Source organism: Anabas testudineus, chromosome 10 (genome assembly GCF_900324465.2).
Source record: "Anabas testudineus chromosome 10, fAnaTes1.2, whole genome shotgun sequence".
Lineage (NCBI taxonomy): Eukaryota > Metazoa > Chordata > Actinopteri > Anabantiformes > Anabantidae > Anabas > Anabas testudineus.
In genome coordinates, this window is record NC_046619.1 from 14274587 (window position 1) to 14299645 (window position 25059).

General features: G+C 38.3%; 4 protein-coding genes across 5 annotated transcripts; 2 read left to right on the plus strand and 2 right to left on the minus strand.

The window, feature by feature from the left end:
* Window positions 1–127: 127 nt before the first annotated feature.
* On the minus strand, window positions 128–6094 carry yif1a (Yip1 interacting factor homolog A (S. cerevisiae)). 2 transcript variants are annotated; one of them, XM_026358546.1, is made up of 9 exons: window positions 5676–6094; window positions 5228–5282; window positions 4126–4370; window positions 3248–3352; window positions 2302–2380; window positions 2160–2217; window positions 1912–2067; window positions 1585–1678; window positions 128–814 (listed from the first exon to the last, which is right to left on the minus strand). In XM_026358546.1, the coding sequence occupies exons 2-9, from the start codon at window positions 5256–5258 to the stop codon at window positions 656–658; spliced, it is 927 nt and encodes a 308-aa protein (XP_026214331.1). In that variant the 5' UTR covers window positions 5259–5282; window positions 5676–6094; the 3' UTR covers window positions 128–655. The 2 variants fall into 2 exon arrangements, with proteins under 2 accessions (XP_026214331.1, XP_026214333.1); XM_026358548.1 differs by having other exon boundaries at window positions 5680–5776.
* Window positions 6095–8430: 2336 nt separating this feature from the next.
* Window positions 8431–12965, plus strand: fosl1a (FOS like 1, AP-1 transcription factor subunit a). The gene is made up of 4 exons (XM_026358446.1): window positions 8431–9198; window positions 9586–9843; window positions 10771–10878; window positions 10999–12965. The coding sequence occupies exons 1-4, from the start codon at window positions 9082–9084 to the stop codon at window positions 11554–11556; spliced, it is 1041 nt and encodes a 346-aa protein (XP_026214231.1). The 5' UTR covers window positions 8431–9081; the 3' UTR covers window positions 11557–12965.
* A 233-nt stretch (window positions 12966–13198) lies between these two features.
* Window positions 13199–15837, minus strand: ccdc85b (coiled-coil domain containing 85B). Its single transcript, XM_026358447.1, has one exon. The coding sequence runs from the start codon at window positions 15037–15039 to the stop codon at window positions 14437–14439; it is 603 nt and encodes a 200-aa protein (XP_026214232.1). The 5' UTR covers window positions 15040–15837; the 3' UTR covers window positions 13199–14436.
* A 2457-nt stretch (window positions 15838–18294) lies between these two features.
* Window positions 18295–24286, plus strand: fibpa (fibroblast growth factor (acidic) intracellular binding protein a). The gene is made up of 11 exons (XM_026357817.1): window positions 18295–18655; window positions 18780–18864; window positions 20926–21124; window positions 21342–21468; window positions 21833–21933; window positions 22172–22305; window positions 22811–22919; window positions 23035–23098; window positions 23218–23304; window positions 23438–23535; window positions 24018–24286. Exons 2-11 carry the CDS (start codon window positions 18780–18782, stop codon window positions 24085–24087), a joined length of 1074 nt encoding a protein of 357 aa, XP_026213602.1. The 5' UTR covers window positions 18295–18655; the 3' UTR covers window positions 24088–24286.
* The last annotated feature ends 773 nt before the right edge of the window (window positions 24287–25059 follow it).

Consider the following 25059-nt stretch of genomic DNA (forward strand, 5'->3'; position numbering starts at 1 on the left):
CCAACTACTGAGCTCTGGCACCATATTCAGAAATGAAATCTAACTACAGATACAAATCAGTACTTTTCAGAATGAAATAAATCAGATCCAGCAAATATGAACAGAAATGTCTCAGAAACTGATAAAATCGAATACACAAAGCTAAATATATTTATTTTTTCTACAAAAATCCAACATTGCCATGCTTTGTCAAATGTAGATAAATAAAATACAGGACTCACAAGAAGGGCGAGTTAATGGCACAACATTACCATAACAGAAAAATGGTACTTGAATCATATGTATAATGTGGTGTAATGTGTGTTTCTGTCTGGTTGTGAGGTGTCAATACTGGAAAGCATGTCCAGGGACATTATAAAAAGGAAAACAAATTATTAATGAAAAAGCCCTTGTGTTCAAAGTTAAGTTTTCAACAATAAGCATCTCTCAGTGTTACTGTACACACACAGTCACACGTTCTGGTTACATCAATGAAACCATTTCATTATAAATATGTCCACCTCACAAACTAAACATATGCTGCAGCTCAACATATGTCTTAATATGTTTTGACATAACTGACAAAAGAGCATATAAAGGCAGGTGTACAAACAATCAACAACCCTAGTTTCTGGGTCCAATAACATCGGAGATCAGGTTATTAAATACCTCACAGTCACCTGACCAAGTGAGAGGTTAACCAATATATGATGATTGGCTGAAAGATTGCAGTGGCTGCAGTAACATAAAGGCGTAGCTGAGGTTTGGCACTCGATCCCATTCCCATAGAGTCCGAGGAAAGAGAGGGAAGAATCTTCATTTTCAAAGATCGAACCTGCAGAGACAAAAAGATCTTTTACCCTGCAATTCAGTCCAATGTTAATATTCTGTAAGCTACAATTATTAATTATTTATTACATATATTATGAAGCTGAGCAATGCAATGAAAACAACTTTGTTCTGCATCAAACAGGTTTTGTTTTTCAACAAAAATATTGCAATAAAACTGTGGAATGCTGAATGTTGATGTAGTTTGTTATTGCACAGGACACTACACAGAAAAACCTGATGATTTTAAGTGTGAAATACAAAATTATATTCATATTCCCAAGTTTAGTGTACATTCACTGTTTTTTTTGTTTGTGAACTCAATGTTTGTTTCTTCTTTATTTTTTAAAACACCTGTAGAAAGTAAAAACACCTCTGTAAAAACACAGCTTAATATATAAATGTTTGATCTACTTATCGACCATTATTAGTTAATTAATCCTAATTATATCACCATAAAAATGGCACAGTAAAAAAAAAACTAAATACTGCTATGGCTAGACAATTCATTGCCTGGAGATCAGAAATATGATTATGTGGTTAATAATAATAATAATTATAGAACAGTTAATATTAATAATTATTTTTTCCAGATAATATGCTGAATACTGATACATGAATATCAGAGCTGCTCACCTTCTAGACTGTCTCAACTATTTTCATACAAAAATGAATAAATGTCCAGTTTATACTAGACTGTTTGAAAATCTTTTAAAACCTATTACAAATACTTGAAATTGTGCATAATTCTGATGTTTGATTTCCCAGACTACTTACAATGAAGAACATAAGGGCACAAGATGACCAGGCAAGAGCCACAAAATAACCATCACTGCCAAACAGTAAGCCACACATCACTGTGAAGATCATCCTAGAAGGAAAAAAAATAAACATAATCACACGGTTAACACGGACCAAACTATATTTTTAAAATTTTAAACTAAATTTTTTTAAATTAAAATGTAAAAAAATATTTTTTTTACACATTTCAACCACTAAGTTAAATCTTAATCTCCTTGTATAAATCTTAAAGCAGATTTGTTTGCTTTACTAGTAACAAATCATTAATTAATTTTAAAATACTGACATCCAAGGTCTATTTACCCAACGTATTTGTATCCACTGTAGGCGAGGAGATCAAAGGTTGAGAGGTCGCTGTGTATGGTCAACAAGTACAAACTCAACAGCATCACCAACACCTCAATGATGATCCACACGAGGGCAGTGCTGGCACACAGTCCAAGAACCTCTGGGCTGAACCTTTATATAAACACAGCACACACTTAACTTGTTCAAAATGAAAATATTTAGTGTGAGTCATAGAATAAATTAGTTTTGAAAGAATTACTCACCTTTTCTGAATACCCAGCGCCATTCCAGCAAGTAAAATGTAGGTAATGAAAGCCATTGCTAAAAGACAAAAATTCACATGTTACAGACATCCCAAAATACTGAGTTGGTGATAATTACTGTATGTATTAAGAGAAAACATACTTGGTATGTAAAGATCAGGTGCATTCACATCCTGTCTTGGAGGCAGCGGGGTGTCCCGATGGTAGCGAACTTCCCAGTCCTATCAAGACCCCACAAACACAATATGAATCATTCAGTAGAGTCTTAAGAGTTTTATGAGTCCTTGATGTTTTTTTCTGATGAAACTATGTGGCTTACAATAAACAATAAAATGATTTCACTATATAAATGTTATGTTAAACCTGAGGCAAATAAAGCTTGATGACAAACAATATTATTAGGTTAGTATAAATGAAGTAAACATGATAAAAATGCAAAACAAGATCATCTTTAATAGCTTCACCTTCACGGTTTTGCAATGAATACTCCTTATCATTAGTACTTTAATGAGGAACATTTACAGTTTCCTCATTAAAGTAATATTGTAAACTTTTGCTGCTGTAGAGAAATTCTAAGAAAAAATAGTGTTTTAGTTTCTAACTTTGCTATTTGATCTGTATTACCTATTGAAAGAATAAACTATTTGTTTGGTCTTTTCACAAGATTCTTTGACAATAAAGAAATTCAGTATAGTCAAACAAATTCCAGCTATGATGAACATTATATAGTAATGTGCTATCTGACCCTGGACTTGCAAGCAGAGTATGCACTGTGTGTAGTTTGTACATTATCAGGGCACAGAACGTCTGGAGTGTTGTGACTTAAAATATGATTTGAATGAGTTAAAGTGCGTGGGAATTAATAAGCTCAATACGCATTTGTATCTGGACTAGTAAGTACAGCATTACGATGTTCATAAACAAAGTTTGATTGATTGACTATCTTGTCTGCGTGGTTTCACTGTGATAAGTGGTTGAAAATATGATACCAGAGAAAATTATCATACAGTCCTTAACTATTAAATATTATATAACATTCAGTGCGGAAACACAGGACAAAGTCTGAGAGGATGAATGGCAGTGATTACCTGATGTGTATAAGGGAACATAAGGATCATAAGTTTCTTCAGTACATATCTGGTGTCAACAGCAAAGAAGTATTTCAGCTTGTTCATAGACATGAATCTGCTGATCTAAAAGGCAAAGGAAGTGCAAATATTAACAGATGAGCAGTGACAGTCGGCCAAAGTTAATAAATGCAGCCGAGTTATATCTTTTTCAAGACGGTTCTGTCTACCCTCAGGATTGTGTATCACTTTGACTTGGCACTCAGTTCAAAGAACATATTGCTTTGAACTACCTGTGTATCAAGATTACCAGTCCAATAGAACATTTGTTTTATTTATGTGCCACCCACAGGCGGCGTGTTTATTCAAATTATTGTTTCTTTATTCCTGTGAGAGATAATCAACTATTATATTAAGTGGGCCATAAATGGACTGCTTGACTGAAGACCCATCCACTTGAAAGTGACACTCCTTTGAAGTTTAAACAGTGACTCATATCAGGCAAACAATCCTTGGACAGAAACTGTAAAGCAGAAAGTATCAGCTGTAAGACAGCTTCTTAAGTCTGGCTAGGTCACCTATGTGGTTTTCTAAAACTTCAAATGATCAAAACAAGAATCACATTCTGGGAAGAAAACTAAAAATTAAGTGGCACAAAAATACCTGCATAGAGAAAAACATCTGCACATTGTGAAAACTGTTCAGAATGAGTCTGGGGTGTATTTATTCATAACTGTAAACTTGTGCTTAAATCATCGCCTAACCCTAACCCTAACCCAAGTCGTGCCAATTCCTTAATCTGGGCCTTGTGCATATTTATAGTTTACTCAGTTAACGTCCTACTTCCAAACCCACATATTACCATGTTTCACATTTGGTAATGTTATGAATATCCTCACCTCTTTGTTTACCATATCCTTTCCTTGGTTGGCTAAGGAGGACCCGTACATCATTGCCGCATTGGCCATTGGGTCAGTAAACAAGTTGTTCATTCCAGCACCTCCTTGCATGTCATTTGAAGTTCCTTCCATATTGTACCCAGAAGTGTAGTATCCTTGACTGTTCATGGCTGGTCCAGCAGAGCTGGTGTCTTCAAAGAGGACAGAATCTGCTGTAGGGGGAGCTGCACGAGCTCTCGGCTTAGCTGTGGAAAATATAAACGCAAAAACAAACGAAAAAAAAAGAGAAAAGAAAGAAATAGAAAAGAAAAAGAGAAAAGAAAAGTGAGGCCATTTCAATTTACATTAAAACATATATTTTTTAAATGAGTGATAATTTTGATGAATCATTCTGAATCATGTAAACAAGACCAAACATACATCCAGAGTCATGACACAGAATAAATGATTTAATTGTGATTTTCAGGAGCAATACTGTGACTGTGATTTACAGAGTGATTTTTCTGTATTACCCACTTTGTCCTGTGTGAGCTCTAGATCTAGACAGCTATGGTATTACAGTCTGACTAAAGCCGCTGTGTGATGGCATGCTATTGTTCAGTATCGCTTAGTAGCTAATTCAGGTTTGTGTGGAGCGATAGTCATAAAAACCAGTGAAGCTTGTTGAGGTGTGAAACCAATTTGAAAACATTTGGTTTTACACACCTACAGTGTGCAGGTTAACTAAAGAACAAAAATAATGGGTTGGTATTTCTTTTAAGCATTATTACTTTACTTTCAGTGCCCAAAGCTTTTGCACTCTACATTAACAAAGGTAGCTATTATAACCCTATATTTTGCTTAGGTGTACCTACTAATTATATAACTAATTATATTAATGATTATAACCCTATATTTTGCTTAGGCGTACCTACTAAATTGGCATAATTTAATCAACAGCCAAATTACATCACCAGGTGAGTTGCATGAACTGTGTATTTCTTGCTTTAGCTTAGTTAGGAAATAGGAAGTAGCCATAAAGGATGATTATTTTACAGTTACAAAAAAAAAAAAAAAAAAAAAGATAATTGATGTTAACACGGTGATTAATTTTCCCACTTACTTGCTCGGTACCCGTGTTGTGGCAAATCCATGGTAGCTTTGACGTTTACTGTTAGCTTAAAAAACACACACAATGAGTCGTTAGCTACAACATTTCAGCTCTTTTCACGTTTTGTTCATCTTGTCTAGATAAATGAAGCATCGTGAGGCTGTGCCACAGTTAACCTAAACAATATTTAACCTTTAATTGTTTTAGTACAGTGAGAACCTGCAACACGTTTAAGCTAATACTTGCTAGTTAACTTAGTTAGCTATAACCAGTGTTGTTACAGGTTACTGCTAGCTAGCAATGCGAGCTAAGTTAATAACATCATATTTCCAGCTGATACTCTGCAGAACAAGACAGCTGATATGAATACTTTGATGAGCAGCGTCTTAAATTTCCACGAAACTTTCCTGTTGAATAATCGTGTTACTATGATTAAAATAACGAGGATAAGAGCACTTACCTACCCGGCTAACGTTGGTGGCTAGCTACGTGGCTATCAGAGTGCTTGGGCTGATCCCTCCCATCTCCTGCGGTTGGTTGACTTCAGTGCCTGCGTGGCAGAAGACATGTAAGTAGAAAACACTGCACACAGCTGTACAGAAAAGAGTTAATGCCTCTGCTCCCATTTGTTGCTTTTCTTCCTATTTTCTATCCACGTTTGGCTGTTTGTTTGTGCAACCGTGTAGGTCACTTCTAAACTTAAAGGAGCCAAATACGTCCAAACATGGAGAACATCACTGAGCAGGAAATAACACAGAACACAGCAGCAGAACATTCACTAACTTCGTTAAAAGCCTTCTCTAGTCATGTATTAAGACATTTAAATTCAACTATTGTAGAAAATATTGTATGAACTGAGTAGGAATTACAAACATGTTTATTACCAAGCACCAGGTTTTAGGGGCTCAAAGTTATTTGGAGGTAGCAATACACTATAATCATACTATATAGTATAATCATGAATTAAAGTATGCTGAATATATCCTGGATGTTGCAGTTGCCAGAAACAACCAAGTATTAAAACAGTTATTTTTATAAGTTATTTATTATGATAATAACAGTTATTAGTTTGTCCAAATACTATTGAGCTCCTACAATTGAGGTACTATAATAAACTAAAAATAAATATGTTATTCTTACATGGGTCATCCAACATTATTGACCACACCTTAAAATCAAAGCTGCCCCTCTACACTGGAAACACATCTCCACTGTTTCATTCCAAATTCACGGTGGTGGTGGTTACAGAGCCAAAATGACAAACATTGTGTCACTGATCAAAATATATACGGACCTAACAGTAATATAGGCCTAGTTTTGATTCTGCTCTACAGCTTGTGTCCCAAATGATGCATGCATTTTTTGCAGATTAAGGCATAAGATATTAAACCATATGGTTCTTTCTGAAAATATTAAACTAATAAATTGTTGCTTATATAATATAATCAAATGTATCTCCATCTGGACCAGCTACATTGCCAATACTTGTCTTTTTGGTACTTAAGAACATTTAATTTAATTTTTTAATTGAATATATAATTTTTCATACATTTTTAAAGAGTATAGGTCCCTCTTGTATAAGCACAAACATTATGAACTCTAATTTGTCCCTATATCAGCAACTAATTAATGAACAGCTTGTTGGAGATAGACAGAGGGGTATGTTGTTGGTATGGTGTGTATGATTGGAGAATTTAGGTATAGAAACTGCATATGTAAGAAATTAGGTATGATATTTGTGACAACCACCACCAATATTATGGTCGAATCAATTAAATCAGACTTAAATTTCATTAAATTATAAACACCATTCATAGATACTATGACCAAAGATACATACTTGCTGTAGTAACATCAGTGTAACAAACCACATCTGGGACAATCAGTCTTAGTTCTGTACTGTACAATCAGATAATCTACTTCATGGTCGTTAAGCTTGATTTGATGAGGCATGACATGTAAGTGAATGTGGCATGGGGATTTTGTTATAGGTATGTGTGAGTGGGATGGGTGCGTGGGTGGATTAGGGTGAGTAAATTGTAATGGAATCTAAACTTCCTTCATCCAGAAAAAAAGTTTTGGAGGGAAAATGTGGAGGGAAACGGAAAGCAATAACATCCTTAAAATCCCATTTTTTGTGATTAAAGTGAAAGTGTGTGTTGAGCAGACATATTGTGGTCATGTAAAAGGTTAAAAAAATAACTGGCAGAGAAATGAAAGTGTAATGGGAGTGACAATGGTGGCATGTAACATGTTGGGACATGTTACATTTTGAGAAAGAGCAAGTGGGTCATCATTACATTCCTGAGGCATTAGTCACCTGATCCTCACCTTTACTCCATATTAACTTCATATGATACCATCAACTATATGAAAAAAATATTATTATATTATTCATATTAATCATTATTTACAGGTGTGATATTGTTGAAATGTGAAATATGAGACTCAGCTGGACCAACTAGCAACAGGCAGTTTCAGGTTTTGCCTCTGTCCTCATTCATAAATTATAAAAAGCCTGAAGTTCATAGTTCAGTGTCTCAATTTCTACAGTGATGAGAATTTTTTTATGTGCACACTGTTTTCTGTTTTAGGGGGCTCGAAACCATCTCAGCAACTAACTTTAGGGATTTTTTTTATAAAAAAGTGTGAGTACTTATTCTCAGGAGAAGAATTAGCAGTAACATGAGACACTGGTGCAACAGTCAGCAGCCAGCAGAAATCAACCTTGCCGGGAACTCTGTCCTCAGGGACTGCAAGGTCAGCAGCTGTTGTCACAGACTAATCTTACTAAATCTACAGCATGCAATTTTTTAATCTTTACTAGGTGCTATATTGTGCTTGCAAGTAAAAAAACAGTCGTTGAAACGGATGGTAAAATAATTGAGCAGCTTTGTGGCACATGACTGACTCATCTCCACAGGCATGTGTGCATATTGATGTGGTTTGTAAAGTGAGAGTGACTGCCAAGAGCATCAACACACTTTTGGCACATGAATCTAGCCTTGCCCTCTCTTTGTAATCTATTTCATAACCATTGCTGTACTAGATATAATCTATCTATCTATCTATCTATCTATCTATCTATCTATCTATCTATCTATCTATCTATCTATCTATCTATCTATCTATCTATCTATATTAGCTACATTTTTCAGAGTAATATTTTAGTAGCTGTAATAATCACATTCAGTAATGTTATCTTTTAAAAACACTACAAATACATTACATTACATTAAATGTTTTCAATGTACGCTTTGTATTTACTCTACAAAGTCTTCTATCTTTCGTGTAAACAAGATATTATACAAGAGACAGTGACGCTGTAGTAGGAAACTGAAGTAGTTTAGGATTTCCACGGCTGAATCAGGCAGAAACCAGAAAACACAGAGTTGAACCTCCGCTCTTCTAGTGTACGAGGGATGCCGGGTGTTGCGCTTGGGAGGAAACTCTCACCATTTATGGTTAATGACGTCATGGCACGTGGTCCAATTCGTGAGAGATTCCAGACAACTGTATTTCCCGTAAACACGGAGGGGCGTGGCGAACCTGTGGTGTTGCTTTAAGACTTTACAACCTCACAATTATTCCCAGACTTTGGCTTCGAGGTGCGTGACTAAGGACGAGAGGATGGACTAAAAGTCGCTTTCGGACATTTTAGCGCCAACTGAAGAAAAGTGAGGTGATATTTTTCTTGTCTTTCCTTGTCACCCCTTAAGACGCTCCGGTTTGGACTCTACCGACTCTTACCGCAGTAAGGTGGGCTTGCCCTGGGTTTGAATTGACTCAACTTGAGAGTCACTTCGAGATTTGAAGGCTATATAGCCCAACCGAGCTCCAGATTTATTTTAATTTCAGCGAAAAGGATGTATCGAAACTTTGGGAGTCAAGGACGAGGCAACTCGGATTATACAGGCGGCGGCTCTGGGTCAAACTCTGGGTCTCTGGGAAACAGCAGCACCTCAACAACACAACAGGAGCAGGTAGGTGTACTTTCATTCAGCCAGGCTAAAGGTAATCCCAGAAAATTAGGGCTCAAACGTTGTAAACCCAATGTAAAGTTATCTGTAAAAGTAGTGAATGTTTTTCTACAATATTGTAATAAACCTATCCATGGCATATTGTATGTAATATCTTTTGTAGTTGTAAAGGTTACTATACTTTATGTGTCTGTGATCAAATTTTCAGTTTCTATTAACTCATTTATATTAATCTTCATCATCGGTCATTTCTTAATTTAATAAACTTGGATTTAGACCTTAGACACATTGTGTTTTGTTACTGATGACATGCTGGATTCACCCTCTGTTACAGTACTTTTAACCTGTCCTCTAACTTTTTGGGCATTTTCTTTATTTTCTCTTTTACAGAAATTTACAATGGCAGGCAGTAGCCACTTCATACCAAGCCTTAATGCCATCACAACCAACCAGGACCTTCAGTGGATGGTCCAGCCCTCCCTCATGCATCCACCAGGCCCTTCACGATCACCAGTGCCTCCTTACCCAACCCTCTCAGGGGTACAGCCACTGGGTCCTCTACCTTCTCAGTCCCATCTTCTCAGGCCAGGGGTGATAAGAGCAGCTGCAAATACAACAGCCACAGGAAGGCGCAGGAACGATGAACAAGTAAGAAAGTAGTCATGAAAGCACCCTCCTGAGAATCATCTTTTCCCTAAAGGTGTGGAGCAATGGCTCAATCATTTCTGTCTAACTGGTGTGTAATATCCTGTAATACTCTCTGACACAACTGTGTCTTTTTCTTCAGACTTGACATGAGATAACTTTTTCTGTATTTAGAAATTGTTGATTGTTTTGAAAGGATATTGAAGGCATTGTTTAAATTACTCTCAGTAGATCCTTTAAAAAAACAAGTGTTGTCTCTAGAGGTAAATGTGTAATGTTCTTTTATAGTGTTTACTTTGAGTTGATGTTGACTCAGTTAAATTGTCACCTGTGACACACTCCTTTTAAAAGATTAGTAGAGCACTCATATGTGAATAGATGTTAAAATGAAGCTTAGTCTTCTTAAACCATCGTACGTTTTTCACATTTGGTTTTGTCAGACTCAAACTGGCACATTTCCTCGTCAGTTTTTTTTTCTTGGAGTTGTAATTTCATGGTACAGGAAGTGAACTGTCATGTGACTCACATGGGCAAGTCATTTTCTGTGACTCACACCTGAGTCACCGCAGGGGTCTGAGTGTGACTCATCATGCCAAAAGGGCGGGAAATACTGGATCAACTGCAATTATTTAGTATGGCACTGAATGAAGTCAGAGTTAGGGTGTTACAAAGATACAAAAGCTCAGACATTTCAAAACCATTCAGACACCATGACTGTGATGACTCATAGCACACACATGGTGGTAGTATTTCTTCTGTGTCACGTTGCCTATAGGCTCAACGTGTCTTCCTGTACATTTGATATTAAATTACAATTTTACACAAGCTAAAATGGTCAGGACTTTGATATTTTGACATTCTGTCATTTTACTGTATCACATTCACCTATTTTATGTGTTTAAATCTTTTTTCTTTTCTTTCTCATCAAAGTTATCCCAGGAAGAGCTGGAAAGACGCAAAATAAGAAGGGAGCGAAATAAACTGGCAGCAGCAAAATGTCGCAATCGCCGCCGGGAGCTGACAGACTCGCTGCAAAATGTGAGTGAACATTGTACAAAATGTCATCACGTTAATGCTTGAATTACAAGGTGCTAGTCAGGCATTAGCTAATTAGCTAATTTGCAACTATGCCTCTTTGTCTGTTTTCCTCTGCTGTAGGAGACGGACGAACTGGAAGATGAAAAGTCACGTTTACAGAAGGAAATAGCTGATTTACAAAAGGAGAAAGATAGGCTTGAGCTGGTTCTGGAGGCCCATCGTCCCATTTGTAAAATAGAGGACTCTGATTCTGATTCTGACCCACATCCCTCAATTTCCTCTTTGGGTGGCATCAAATTGGAGCCAGAAGACTTCAGCAGACCTGGACCCTCAACCAAATCAGGAACAAGGATGGAGAAACCCAAACCCAAGATAACCATCCCGACCAAACCTGTGACATCAACCGTTTCTGTTGTTGCCACTGAATCCGAGTCTCTCCACACCCCGGTTCTCACGTCTACTCCCTCTCTCATGCCCTTCACAGCTGGTATGGTTTTCACCTATCCCTCTTCCTCTTTAGACACCCAGGCCTCCATCACATCCCATGCTACATCACATCAGGGAAGTTTTCAGCAGTCTCAGACCGCACAGCCCTGTGGGATAGCTCATCGCCGCAGTAGCAGCAGCGGTGACCAATCGGATCACTCCCTACACTCTCCGACCATCCTCACACTGTGATCAACGACGCTGTCATCCTGGCAAAACACTACTGTTCGTGTTGATTCAGTCATAGTGTGAAGGAAGATCACTGGGAAACATGACAGAAATAAAGGAGAAGATGGTAATAATCATTTCAAAAAAGAGCTACGTGCATCTGCTTCACTTCCTTTCTTTAGAAAGTACATTTTCTACGTAGAAAACAAATTAGTGGCATTATCAGGATATGAATGTTACACTCTTTTAGAATTATTAAAAATATACAGACTTTATATTCCTAAATGTAAAAGCTATGAGATTTTATGAACATGTTGGAAAAGAATGTTGATGAAAGAACTGCATGCAATTATATATTATTGCAATATCATGAAAGGAATAATGTTTAAGTTGCATGTAATGACTTTCTACATCATGTTATGTAACAAATTATATATGCACTCACTAAGGATAAATAGAGTACTTACAAATAAATGGTACTTATTTTTGTATGGATCTTAATGTTTTTTATGCAAATTATTCATCACTAAGGCTGGGCCATAGAGTTGATGTAGATTACATAATCACATATTTATTTTTAAGAGTGTAATATATACTTGGTAGTGTTTTTATTTTCTATGATAAATTTACTATTTTGGTGGGCAGTGCCTTCATTTTGTCAAAGCTATTCTACTTTGGAAACAATAAAGAACAAACATTGGTAACTGTGTGGATGTTGTATTAATGTAACATTATAGTTAAACGGGATGATGCGATCTTAACAACACCTGATTTATCACATTAATTTGAGAATAAAACATTTTAAATGTGCAAGAAGATATTTTAAAATTGTGTAAATATAGAAACAATAACCCCAATGTGAACATAAACACTGCAGGAATTCAAGGTGTATTCAGTTGCTAAGCTTTGATAATAGGTTCATTGTTTGATGCATTTAACCTGGCAAAACATACTTAATATTCTTTGGTTGTTTCTACAAACAGGGTTTTTTTCTGAGCATCTTTAACATCAAAAGGAAACTGAATATCTTTTATGTGTTTTGGCCTGTTGACTCTGGACAATTCTAATGGGCTGACTTCGTTATTTTTTGACATTTATTGGTTGAATGATTAATTGAGAAAATAATCCTGAACTGCAGCGCTTTTCCTGACACTCTGTAAAATGGTTTGATTGCTGCATAAACTCTGACTATCTAAGCTCTTCCACTGTGAACACTGTGTTCTCTTGTACTCCATTTCCCAAAAATGAACTGAATCTCCTGCTAATATATACATGGCTCAGAGGGCATTAGATCACCCTGCTAAAACAGGGTTAGAGCAGGAGAGAGAGATGGAAAGAGAGTCAGATTGTGAGCTAGAGAGCATGTGGGAGAAGAAAATCAGTGTGTATGTGACTGTCAAAGGACATCTGTGCATTTCTAAATGGGTAAAAGCACTACTGCTCTCTTCAGCTTTCCAGACTGTGCAAATTGATATCCAAAAATATAACTGATGAATATCCATAAAGTCAGTCTGTATGACACGAAGGGAGCATCAATCAAGCACCGTCAGTTGAGACATGAAGGTCAAAACCGCAAGTACAGAAATCAATCCTCAATCTGTGTCGTGTACATGCAAAGGCTTGTTTCTGCAGAGTCGAACACACAAAGAAAGGTCAGAACAGCACGAAGTGTCATACCCACTGTATTTAAAGCTCTTCAATGCACTACGAGCATAGCCCACCAATAAACAGCTAACGACAAAATAAATCTTTTCTAATCCATGTGCATTATCTATGATTTAAACTGAAATCGATTAGTAATGATAGTTAATACAAATAAACCAAGAAAAAGAAGGGTCAAAGTTAAGATTATCCCTAATGTTTCAGGGCAAATACAAAGTATGAGCTACAGAAGAGAGAGCTGAACATCACCAACTTAAACAAACTCTGTGATAAGCTAATTGAACATCAACAACAGCAATGTAATAAAAATGTCATATACAGTAAGTGAATTTAAACAACTTGGCTTCAATAGAATAGCATTGAAATCATTAAAACTCGTAGACCTTCCAGTTTGATACAAAGAGTTTCTAGTTGGATTAAAAAAGTGACAGAACATCAGTTCAGCACTGAGTGAAGGACATCTATCATGTCTGATCCAAAACCCTAACAAGTGTGCTGGCTCTGCCCGGGCTCTACACACATTTAAATTATGCACAGCAGCCCCACCCGCAGTAAACCTGAAGGACCCTCACATCACACTGATTCACAGGCCTGTACAAATTGTGACAATCATCATGCACATATGGCACTCCAATCCTATCCTGAGGAAGAGAGTGAATAAAATATTACACATTATTGGGCATTCTAGCAAAAGCAATTATCAAATATTTTCATATTTTGTTATTTTTTTTTAACACAACTCATGTCTTTCAGTGCTGTTGGAATTCAGTGGACTAAATATGGCTCAAAACTGGATTGAAATGAATCTTCACATCTATGATTTAAAGATTCATGATAACGCTGTCCAGTGCAATAGTAAAAAGGCTTCTACCAGTGTAGGCTAGTCCAGTGCATGAGATAAATTTATATATGTGACCCACTTTTTTGGTCCCTTTTTTTTTTCAATAACACCACTGAGAAATTTCCCAAAAACAGAAGAGTTGCTAGAAAACACTTTGAATTTCAGATACATTATTGTGTGGCAAACATCTATTAAATGTCTCTGTAAAGTCCTGAAAATCAATGGTCAAAATCTTTGTCATGTCAAAACCTAGTGGCACACAAATCGTTGCAGCATTCAGAAGGCCCTAATGCTTTTTGCACCAGTTCAATTTGTAATATCTAACAAAGCGTCACATCACCCCTAGTCTACAGTTTCCTTTTCAGGTTGAAGAAGCCCTGACTGCTGACATTAACCTGTCATCAGTCATCAGGTGAACACACTAGATGAAGCTGGTCAGGACTTCCCACACTTCCTGTGCTTGAGCTCCCGTCTCCCAGGTCCCGGGCCACCATGCAGGGTAGGTTGAGCTCGGTGGACCCGCCGGGACTGGAGTCGCTCCTGCTGACACACTCCTCCTCCAGCACCAGGCACAGTTCCTTCAGGTCCAAGTTCTCCTTCACCAGCCCGTCCTGCATGCGCTCCAGGTCGGCGAGCTTTTTCAAGTAGCCGCCCAGGTCCTCCCGCATCACTTTGGCTGCGTGGTGCCCGAACAGCTGCCATTCCCTGGCCAGTTTCTTCACTTTGAGCCGGTCGTCGTCCAGGAAGCAGCATAGGTCCCGCAGTTCCACGTTCTCCTCCTGCAGGCGCTGATTGATGACTTTCAGTTCCCTGATTTCGAGGAGGTGTCCCTGCAGTTGTTTATTTACCTCTTTTATCAGCCGTCCTCGCTGGATGAGAGCCGATATTTTCTCGGACTCCTCTTTACGCAACCGGCTCACCAGCTCCTCCTTGGAGCACTCGAGCAAATCCTCGTCAGACATCTTTGACAGTTCTCTATTTATTATCTCACCTTCGCTACCCATTCTCTACTAAAAACCTGGACCCGGAGGCTACCTGAGAATCTAATAAAACCGCTGAGATGTAGCTGGATGCGTAAGTGCTTAACACAGAGTCTTCACATCCTCGTCTTCATCTCGATCCAGTGTTTGCCAGATGTTATGTATGCGATAACTACAACACCGGAGGCCAAATTAAAGCAGAAACATGTGATGTCTTTAATTAGATGGCTTCCTTTAAGGGCCTGTGACTTCAGTCCTCTCTTGTGTCGAACCCAGTGTCTTCTCTCCGAGGATAATGCCTTAATGAGGTCGTGCATGAAAATGTACCGCAAACCCCCATTAATGTCAATCTGCCATCCTCCCAACAACACAATGTGTTCTCCAAAGGCCTCCAGGAACACAACTGTCCTTATTTTACCTCCTCTCGCAGTATTTGAAGGCAGCGGCCGCCCCGTGAGCTTTTCTGTAGCCTACTATTTGTACAAAGGCCCGGTCGATCCACGGAGGCTTAATCCAGCCGCCTTGGACGCACACCCTGCAGATGTTATGATTTGTGCGTCGCTGGCATCGTCTCATCAGGCTGTGCTCCGCTCGCTTCGGCTGAATGAACTCAGTTCCCCGGTGGCTGGAGAAGGAGTCCGTATGATGAAGCAGCTTTTATACTTTGTACAAACGATTGTTTCTTCGGTTATAAAAACAAAACAAAATAAATCACAATCAAATTTGGTCCTTTATCCGCTCAAAAATAAGTGCATCATTTGTGCTCATCCTCTGGAGCTGGAGTGTTACCACAACAATGTCCGCCTCCGCCACTTTCACGACTGTGACTCCGTTAAGCAGCGAGCTGAGAGTCAAGCTGAAGCACCACCGGAAAACAGCCTGTGGACCCTTCAACATACAGGCACTGACTTATGAAAGTGTGATGAAAGACGGGATCTGGTGGTGCCAAATAATGTTTGCAAGAATGTATGTAACTACAATGTAGATTTCTTACCCATCACAATGCTACTTTTATTGATGTTGTGTGCAAATGCAACTGTGTTCCCCAAAAAGATTTGTTTTATTTTGTGCAATTCCTGCGGAAGTTTTCATTTTTGGGACGACTGCTGCGTTGACACGTCAGTTAGACAGCGATCAGAAATATTTGTGGCTTGCTCTGAGGTTTCCAGTGGCTCTCTGACATACCACACTTGCAGTATAGTCGTAAATGGGAAAACACAGTTAACCAGCTTTGTGATCCCACTGCTCATGTCAGCTACAATCGGAAAAACAACAAGATGTTGTGATGGATATCTGCTCCATGCGCTCGCCCTGTGAGGCGCTTGTGCGCCCCCATTTGGATCCAGTCATTTTAATCCTAGTTTGCAGTAAAACCACAACAAAACAGACAAGCGCAATTTACAAGGGAAACGAGAAGGAAAAGCCACTTCCTCTGTTTATTGAAATTATCTCATGCCCAAACACACATGACCAGATCTTATTTATCCTCACATCCTTAGATCCGCATCGTGTCTTTGGAGTTAACTGCAGAGAAAGTTAGTATAGGGAAATGGAGTTGACTGGTTGTAGCCTACTCGTTTCTTATCAAAGAAAACTGACGGAAAGTGTGACTGCAGCCTTTTTTTTCCATGGGTTTATGCTGAGGCATTCAGCCACATCCTTCCGCCCTCTGTCCCACCTCCATTGTTTCACTGAGGCCATAACAATGTAGGGTGTTAACCGTGCAAGGGGGAGCTCGGGATGGAATCAGGGTGTCATGTGAGGTTAGAAATGAGAGTGTTGATGTGAAACGAGAGATCCAACAAAAAGACATGTTGACTGAGTCGTTTCCCCCTATGTTCACATTTTGAAGGACACATGCAGAAACACTGAAAGGGAGGGTGAGGAGAGGGATTTACAGGGATTTATTTAGATTAATCGCCGGAGGAAAAGAGAGCAGATTGTGTACACACAGGCAGCAAGCACAGCCATATAGGGGCACACGCTGTAGAGGCCTATCTCTGATCTGACACATTTTAAAATAAGCAAGAGCACAAATGCAAGGGCAGAGATCAACAATAGGCTGCTGCCTGATTGCCAAATGCTCTGTTGTAATTAGAGTCCTCACATGGTGTTTGATTTTAGTGTGACCTTTGATAACTTTATGTCACTGGTGAGTCTGAGTCATCCATCATCCCTCCATCCATTGATGGTTTTCTTGCTTATAATAATTGGGATGTTTAAGTTGACCTTTCATAAAGGTCCCAATAATGTCTGTACGTGTTAGGTTTCTCATCCTCGACTTGCTTCATAAGTCATAAAAGTGGACATGGTAACAATGGTAGTCTGACACTCTGTATAATGCACCATGTATGTAATCAATTTTACAGTAACTCATCATAGCATGTAAACATTACTCAATTAAAATGCCCTACATTGCAAATGTGTCTGCGTCCGTTTACTCACTAAGCATAGAAGTCTGTAACGAAACTGTCAAGACCGAAGGAAGAAAACTGTACAATAATGTTATTAGATAATCGTCGTGTTATGGCGTCCGACTGTATCAAACTTCTGGTTTATTGGCTCCACTGCAATGACAAAAAGCATCAGGGGTAATCTTTGATGCAACAACAGTGTTGCATCAAATAGTATAAGTCTTTTACAGGGCCTCTAATCTGCCCTTAAACAGCCTGTTGTCGTGAACATTTATTATAAAAACGTATGATAACCCCCTGTCAAAAAAATATAGAAATTGTGTTAGATGTTTAGGAACAAGAACACAGTAAGTGAAATGTCTTCACAGCTTTTTGTGTGACCAGGCCAGCAGTGTAGACAAAGTAGAGCACAAAAGTACAAAGTCTGTATAACAATCATCCAATCAAAAATATTTTCCGTGTCAGATAATAATAGATAATTTATTGAGCTTAATTAATGGGTGACTTTAGCACCGTATAGTATTAACTTGTAATGATACACAACAATAATTATATATTTTTTAAATTACTGATTATGTTTTGTATTTCTTATCTGTATTTGCAAAACATTGTTAACTAAGGTTGTAAAGTAATTGTAGCTGTGAAGGTTCTCAGCCATCTAAAGGTTCAGTCATGGCAGCTGGACTTCTTTCTTGTAGAAAAAAATGTTGCCTCTGAATTGTATTGAGGAAGAAATATTAAGTAGCAGAAAAAATAAATACTCCAATCTTTATTGTATTTGTGTGTATTTCCTTTAATACTGTACTATTTGAGTAAATGTATTTAGTAACTTTCCCCTAAGGTGTGAATGGAGCTCTTCCGGTGACGTAGCAAAGCCGGAAGTACGCCTCGCATGGCTGCTGTTGTTGACATTAGCTACTCATAGCAATACTCCACCATTTAGTAGACGTTTGCGCTATAAATGCCAGAGTTAAAACTTGTGCGAATAACTTGATCGTATCGTCATGTTAATTCGGTCTTGATTACCGTTTTGAGAACTGTCAGTTTAGTCTCCGTCGACGCTGCTGATTTTGCGACGCAGATAGTGCAGCAGGCTAACCTGGAGTAAGCTAACTAATTAGTAAGTTATGGAGACTAAATTTAAGCTCAGCTAGAAATTAACGGCATATATCAGCATTTATTTTGGGTCAGTACCTAAAACAGTTTGGGACAACAACAATAACAAGGTATAATGCAACCCCGTTGCCACTTTTAATGGCGTTGAGCTAATCTGATAGCTAATTGTTGATGGTCACTTAAGCTAACATTAACTCTTATCCTCTTCCTGACCCTGCCGCTGTCTCCACGCAGATGGCTGTGGAGCTGGATGTGTTCGTGGGTAACACCACAATCATGGATGAGGAGGTTTACCAGCTCTGGTTGGATGGATACACAGGTATGGGTTTGTTTACTCGTTAACACAAGAAGACAGTCCTGGTGTATTTGGGTACTTGTACAAATATGTGAAAAATCTAGGTAACTGCTGAAGCTCGATTAAAACATATTCTTATGCAGTGGTTCATTAAACTAGTGGTTGACTAGGGCTGCTAGTATTATTATTAAATAATCTGCCAATTAATCCCAAATTAATGTCTTAAATTGTCACATTTTATCCACATATGACAAATAATCATATCACATATGCACATTTACAAAGTTAGAACTATCAAATGTGTGGTCTTTTTGATAGGCAAAAAAATTAAAGTGACCACAATATTTGCAGATTAATTTTCTTTTGATTGACTAATGATCAACTAACCACTTCTTTTACCTAATGGTCCCATCCCAAATTATTTTGAAGATAAATCTAATGGATCACAAAGTGGTCAGATAAAAAATAAGAATATACTGCTGCACAAATTGTTAGTTATTTTACTCTACTATTATGTACATTAATGCATCAAAAATGTAAAATCAACTGAAAAAACCTATAATGACATTTGTAAAAATGCTTATCGTTCATCATGGCATCTCCAGACTCTTTCACTCTTGTCACATGTGCTAAGTGTGAACCTAATCTCATTTAGGCACCAATGTTATACCTGCCAATTCTGGTGTTCTGGTGCTGAGCTGCATGCCACTGGGCTGTGAACACAGATCATGCTAGCAGATGTTGGGCCCTGATGCCAACTTCATGTTTGGTCAGAAACACCAGTAGCCTGGTGGAGGTCATCTCTTATGTCATTTTGTTCTTCCTTGTACAAAGGAACAGACTTGCTGCTTTGTCCCATGCCCATGTCTAGCTCCACCGGTATAGTGGTTTGTTTCTTGTTGTCTCCTCCATGCTCTTCAGAGTGTGAAGAAACCTACTTGTGATTGCATTAGTCTAGCTTGGACTAACTGGACTACCTATGCAACCTGATGAGGCGGCAGGTGCTGCCTCATGGTACTTGTAGTGACAAGGACACTCGCAAAACACAAAACGTGAAAAAAATCAGTTAGGATGAATAAGGTGAAACTGATTCACAGTCACTTGTGCTTCCTAAATGAACAGGTTGATGTGGCTTTGAATAACTTTGTGTTATAATCTGATGATTAACTGTATATGTGTGTCCATGTGAAACATATTTTCCAAGTGCTGTCAAAGTAGTGTGCCTTCACCACAGTTGCTAATTCTGTTAAGAAGCTTACAGCCCATGGGAAAGTACCCAACCTCCCTGGATGTGGCTACAAAAGGAAATTTGACCCCACATTAAACAGAAGAACAGTTTCAATGGTGGAAAGAGAACAATGGAAAACATAAAAACAGATTAAAAACTGAAGTGTAAGATCAATGTACAAGGTACAACACTGTCCAGTCCCACTGAGTATCACTTTTTGAATTAAAATGGGTTCCATGAAAATAGATCCAGAAAGGAAAACATCAAAACCACATAAGCGGCTGGATAGTGTAGCGGAGAGTGGAGTGTAGAGACTGGGTTTAAACCTTTGTTGTGGACCACCACAACAAAGTACGGAGGCAAGACCTCCGTACTCGTACCCTGCCTTTGCCTTGTACTCTGTACCTCACTTGTAAGTCACTTTAGATAAAAGCATCTACCTTACATTTACATTCAGTCATTTGGCAGACATCCAGTAGGGGTACTAAGTTGTGTTGATATGCCACCATTCTTGTGGGAGAATGCTCTTTGGACAGATGAAACAAAATGAGATTCATACCAAAAATATCCTGTAGATTGGACCATACTTAAGTGGAGTCCTGATCTTAATCCAACTGAACATACATGAAAATAAAAAGTGACTGTTTTATTAAATATGGATTGGAGAAGAGTGGATGTCAGTTTCTTTTGAGTTTCTGCTTATTTCAGAGAAAATTATTTTCCTTATTCAAGTGAAAGGGTACCTCCACATCCTGTATACTTCATTAGCTATTTATAGCTGCAGTATATTCACACTACAGCAGTAGCTCTGTCAGTTCAGGTTATGTGAGCTGTGCTTGTCTGGTTTTTTTGAACAGTGAATGATGCAGTGAAGGTGCGAATGGAGGGAGGAGTGATGGATGAGTGTGAGGCGAGTGCAGATGTTCTGCTGAGTGACACCATGGACCAGTACAGGACTTTCCAGATGTGTGAGCGTCTGCTGCACAGTCCAGCCAAATTAGCCAACCAGCTGCTGTTCCAGATCCCACCTCATCGACAAGCCATGCTCATAGAGAGGTGCAGTAATGATGCTCTCATTTATGATTCATTAATATGATATATTTCCTGTGTGTCATCTGATCTTAAGGAATGTCACGCTTTTCTGAATGTCAACATTTAATCCTGAATTTAATTTGGTATTTTTGACATATTCCTCTTTAGGCTCTTCTTCGTTAAACCTTTTGTTACCTAATAATATTTTCTGACAGGTTTCTTTAATTCCCTTTGTATTTAGATACTACGCTTTTGATGATGCTTTTGTCCGAGAGGTCCTGGGAAAGAAGCTCTCTAAAGGAACCAAGAAAGACTTGGATGATGTTAGTGCCAAGACAGGTGTGACACTGAAGAGCTGCAGACGGCAGGTAAAACGCATTCTGAGCTCCACAATGACTGTTCATGTTTGTCAGTGTTGAAATCGGCAGTGCTCAGTATTTATCTGTACAGTCTTCAGCCACACATTTCAGTTTTGAAACATTTAGTTTGTTCTGCCTCTGGCCTGCCTTTCAGTCTATACTGTCTGCATACAGTACTTGATGTGTTAATTAAAAGTTTCATTGCAGTAGTTTTACATTTGTATCATTTGAGTATCAGGTTCCAACTGTTCAGCTTGTTGTCATAACGAAGATGATTATTTGCAGAGAGAATACTTGCAGGTACTGATGCAGGTGTTACATAAGTCATGTTGTCATTTTAGTAAGTTTCCTGTGTCATTTGTTTCATTCTCAGTTTGACAACTTCAAACGGGTTTTCAAAGTCGTGGAAGAGCTGAAGGGACCCCTGGTGGAGAACATACGTCAGCATTTCCTCCTCTCTGACAAGCTGGCAAGGTAACTGGTGACAAGGCGCGGGCCACAGGCTTTTGGGCCTTAGGTTTATATTTCAAAGTACTGGTATTGCTTCACATCAGTTTCATTGTAGCTTTTATGATTAACTACTACATGGTTTTGTAATATTTACTACTTCTGCGTTTATGCCAAACAGAAGGCTTGGGTTCACAATATCCAACCCAGTCTGATTGTTATTCTGTTTTACTATGAATATTTATTCCTTGTTTGCTTGTTTCAGGGATTATGCTGCCATTGTTTTCTTTGCCAACAATCGCTTTGAGACTGGGAAGAGAAAACTACAGTATCTAACTTTCCAGGATTTTGCTTTCTGTGCTGGACAGCTTATCAACAGCTGGACCGTTGGGGCTGTTGGTGAGCGATTACTCTTGTTTCCTTTGGCTATTTCGTTGAAATAAGATGTGTTTGGCAATATGAAGGAATACATTTTTTAACACTTATGTAACCCATCAATCAAAGGGAACTGTTGTACATTTACCGTTACATAGAGATTAGTGATAAATACAAGAACAACAAAAATAAACAATTATAACTGCAACATAATCCATAATTAAACTAAATTAAATGTGTCACTTAAGAACAAGAGCTACTATGTCTGTGTTGTTTATGTAGTTTGAATACTTGAAACACAATGAGCAGTGCAATTGTCAGTGAGGCTCACTGACCACCAGAGGTCCTCCAGGTTGCATGGGCCCTCATTTGAATAAGAATGAATTTTAAATCTGTAACTCACCTCAATGACATAATCATGTAACAATTTTAATAATTAGACTGTAAGACTGTTAATTGTAATAACAGAAGAAGCAAAAGATAGGGTTTAAACAGATTCAACAGTGTCTGATTTGAGTTTTCTTTGTAGATAACATGGTGGAAGACATGGACGTTGATCTTGATAAAGAGTTTTTACAGGAGCTGAAGGAACTGAAGATTTTAATCGCAGACAAAGATCTGCTGGATCAACACAAAAGGTAGTAGAAACACACAGAACATGCATTTTTGCTAATTACTTACTGTCTATAATTTTATATATTCACCCTGAGTTATTTCTGTGTTCTTTGTTTGTGTTCCCTCCTCTCTGCCTAGTCTGGTCTGTACAGCTCTCAGAGGAAAGACGAAAGCTTTTAATGAGATGGAGGCTAATTTCAAGGTGAGAACTACAAAGCTCACCTTTCAGTAACTACTACAGTGAAATGTGATTCTAATGAAAAGAGAAATTTTAACTGGATTAAATGGATCGCATTTTTATGTGAACACATGTATTTGTAGAATCTTTCCAGAGGCCTCGTGAACATTGCTGCAAAGTTAACCAACACGAGAGATGTCAGAGATTTCTTCATTGATCTTGTGGAGAAGGTTTGTACTTTTTCTTGCACTTGTAAGCAAAGACATACCATCCAGCCCAGATTTCCTGAGGCCTGTGCCAGCTTTTAAGTCTGCCTTTGAGGTGGTGTGATGTAACGTCTACTCCCCTCCTTTTCTCCCCCAGTTTATTGAGCCGTGCCGCTCTGACCGATGGACAGCTGCGGACATGAGGCTCTATCTTACTCACTACACCAACTCTGCACACATACTTGACACATTCAAGTGAGTTAATGTGCTTTTTTTATTTGAAAATCTTATCAGACAGAGCACTTCACCAACCCTGCCAGGGTTATCAGTTCCCAAAGGGACGACCAAAGCTAAACATACGTAATGGTTCATAGAGAGCTTTGGCAAAACTATTTGCGTACATTAAAATCCTCTGTGATATTGACGTCCCTGTTCTACCATTGGGTGTCACCCTATCTCGCCCCTGATTTCTTAAACTGTAGTTACCTTGTTTCTCATGCAAACACTTAGGAATGTTGTTAAGGGTTTACACAGCCCTGCACCACTACATGCTTGACAAAGAGATATTCATAAAAAAGAAACATAGACCCCCCTCATTTTACTGTGTGGACAAAGATTGCCTCATTTACTTTCTGCACTCAGATTTCACAATTACAGTTTGTCATGAGACTTACAATGACTCTTTGCTCTATTTACTTACAGTTCACTCTTCTTTTCTCTCTTTTTCTGCCCCTCAGACATCAGGTTGTGTGGGACAGATACATGGGCGTCATTAAAAGCTGTATCTTCAAAATGTATCACGACTGAAGCCTTTTCTTCATGGCTCGCCCCTCTCTTCGCTCTGTTCCTCCTTTGGTTGTCCTTCACTGAAGCTGTTATCTTAGTCCCTCAGTTTGGGCTTTCTCTGTATACTAGTAGTTTCTCCTGTCACCTACCTTGTTTATCCCCTAGTGTCTGTAAATTTGGTTTGTAAATAAAATTACCATATTTCTTGTCGAAAATGTAATTATGTTTTATCTTTTTTTATCTGCTATGCTATATGGAGATGTTATCATTAACTCATTCCAGAGACAGGATTTACTGATCCTGTGAGTGTTGGATGGAGATTAGAGACAGAAACAGAAGGAGGAGATATAAAACACACTGCAAAAGTGAAGATGGCAGATTTGTAAAGCTGTGCCCCAGCAGGCTGCACTCACTATACAGTGGAATATGTATAAGTGTTTAAGAAATAAAATATGACCAGTAGATTACATGTGTGATGAATTGAGACCTCTGACAGTCTGTGGGATATCTGTGTGTGTGGTCATGGAAATAAGGGACCAACCAAGGGGGGCACAGTTTGTCCAGCTAGGGGGTTGTCAGTGTGAATTTTAACAACATCCCCCGTAATGACAGCTGTCATCTCTGGCACCACCCAGAAATACAGGACATATAAACAATCTGCGGCAAAATAAAGGTTTTAAAGCCAAACAAAGAAGGTTTAGTTTGAAAAAGCAGGATAAACACACAGTAATCCATTCCATAATTTTAAAAACAGCATGACAGCAATTACAAAAAAAACGAAACAAGTATGTCTATGAACAAATATTTGGTTGTAAACTTAGATAATTAAGTAGTATGTAGTTACACTAATGCAGCAGCTACACATTTAATTTTAAAGAGGCTTTTATTTTGTGGTGAGTAAAAGGGTAACCGAATCTTTTGAAGCTGAATCAGTCTTTTATGTTGGGTTAAGCAACATCTTAACCAGTTTGCAACATAACAGACGTCAAATTT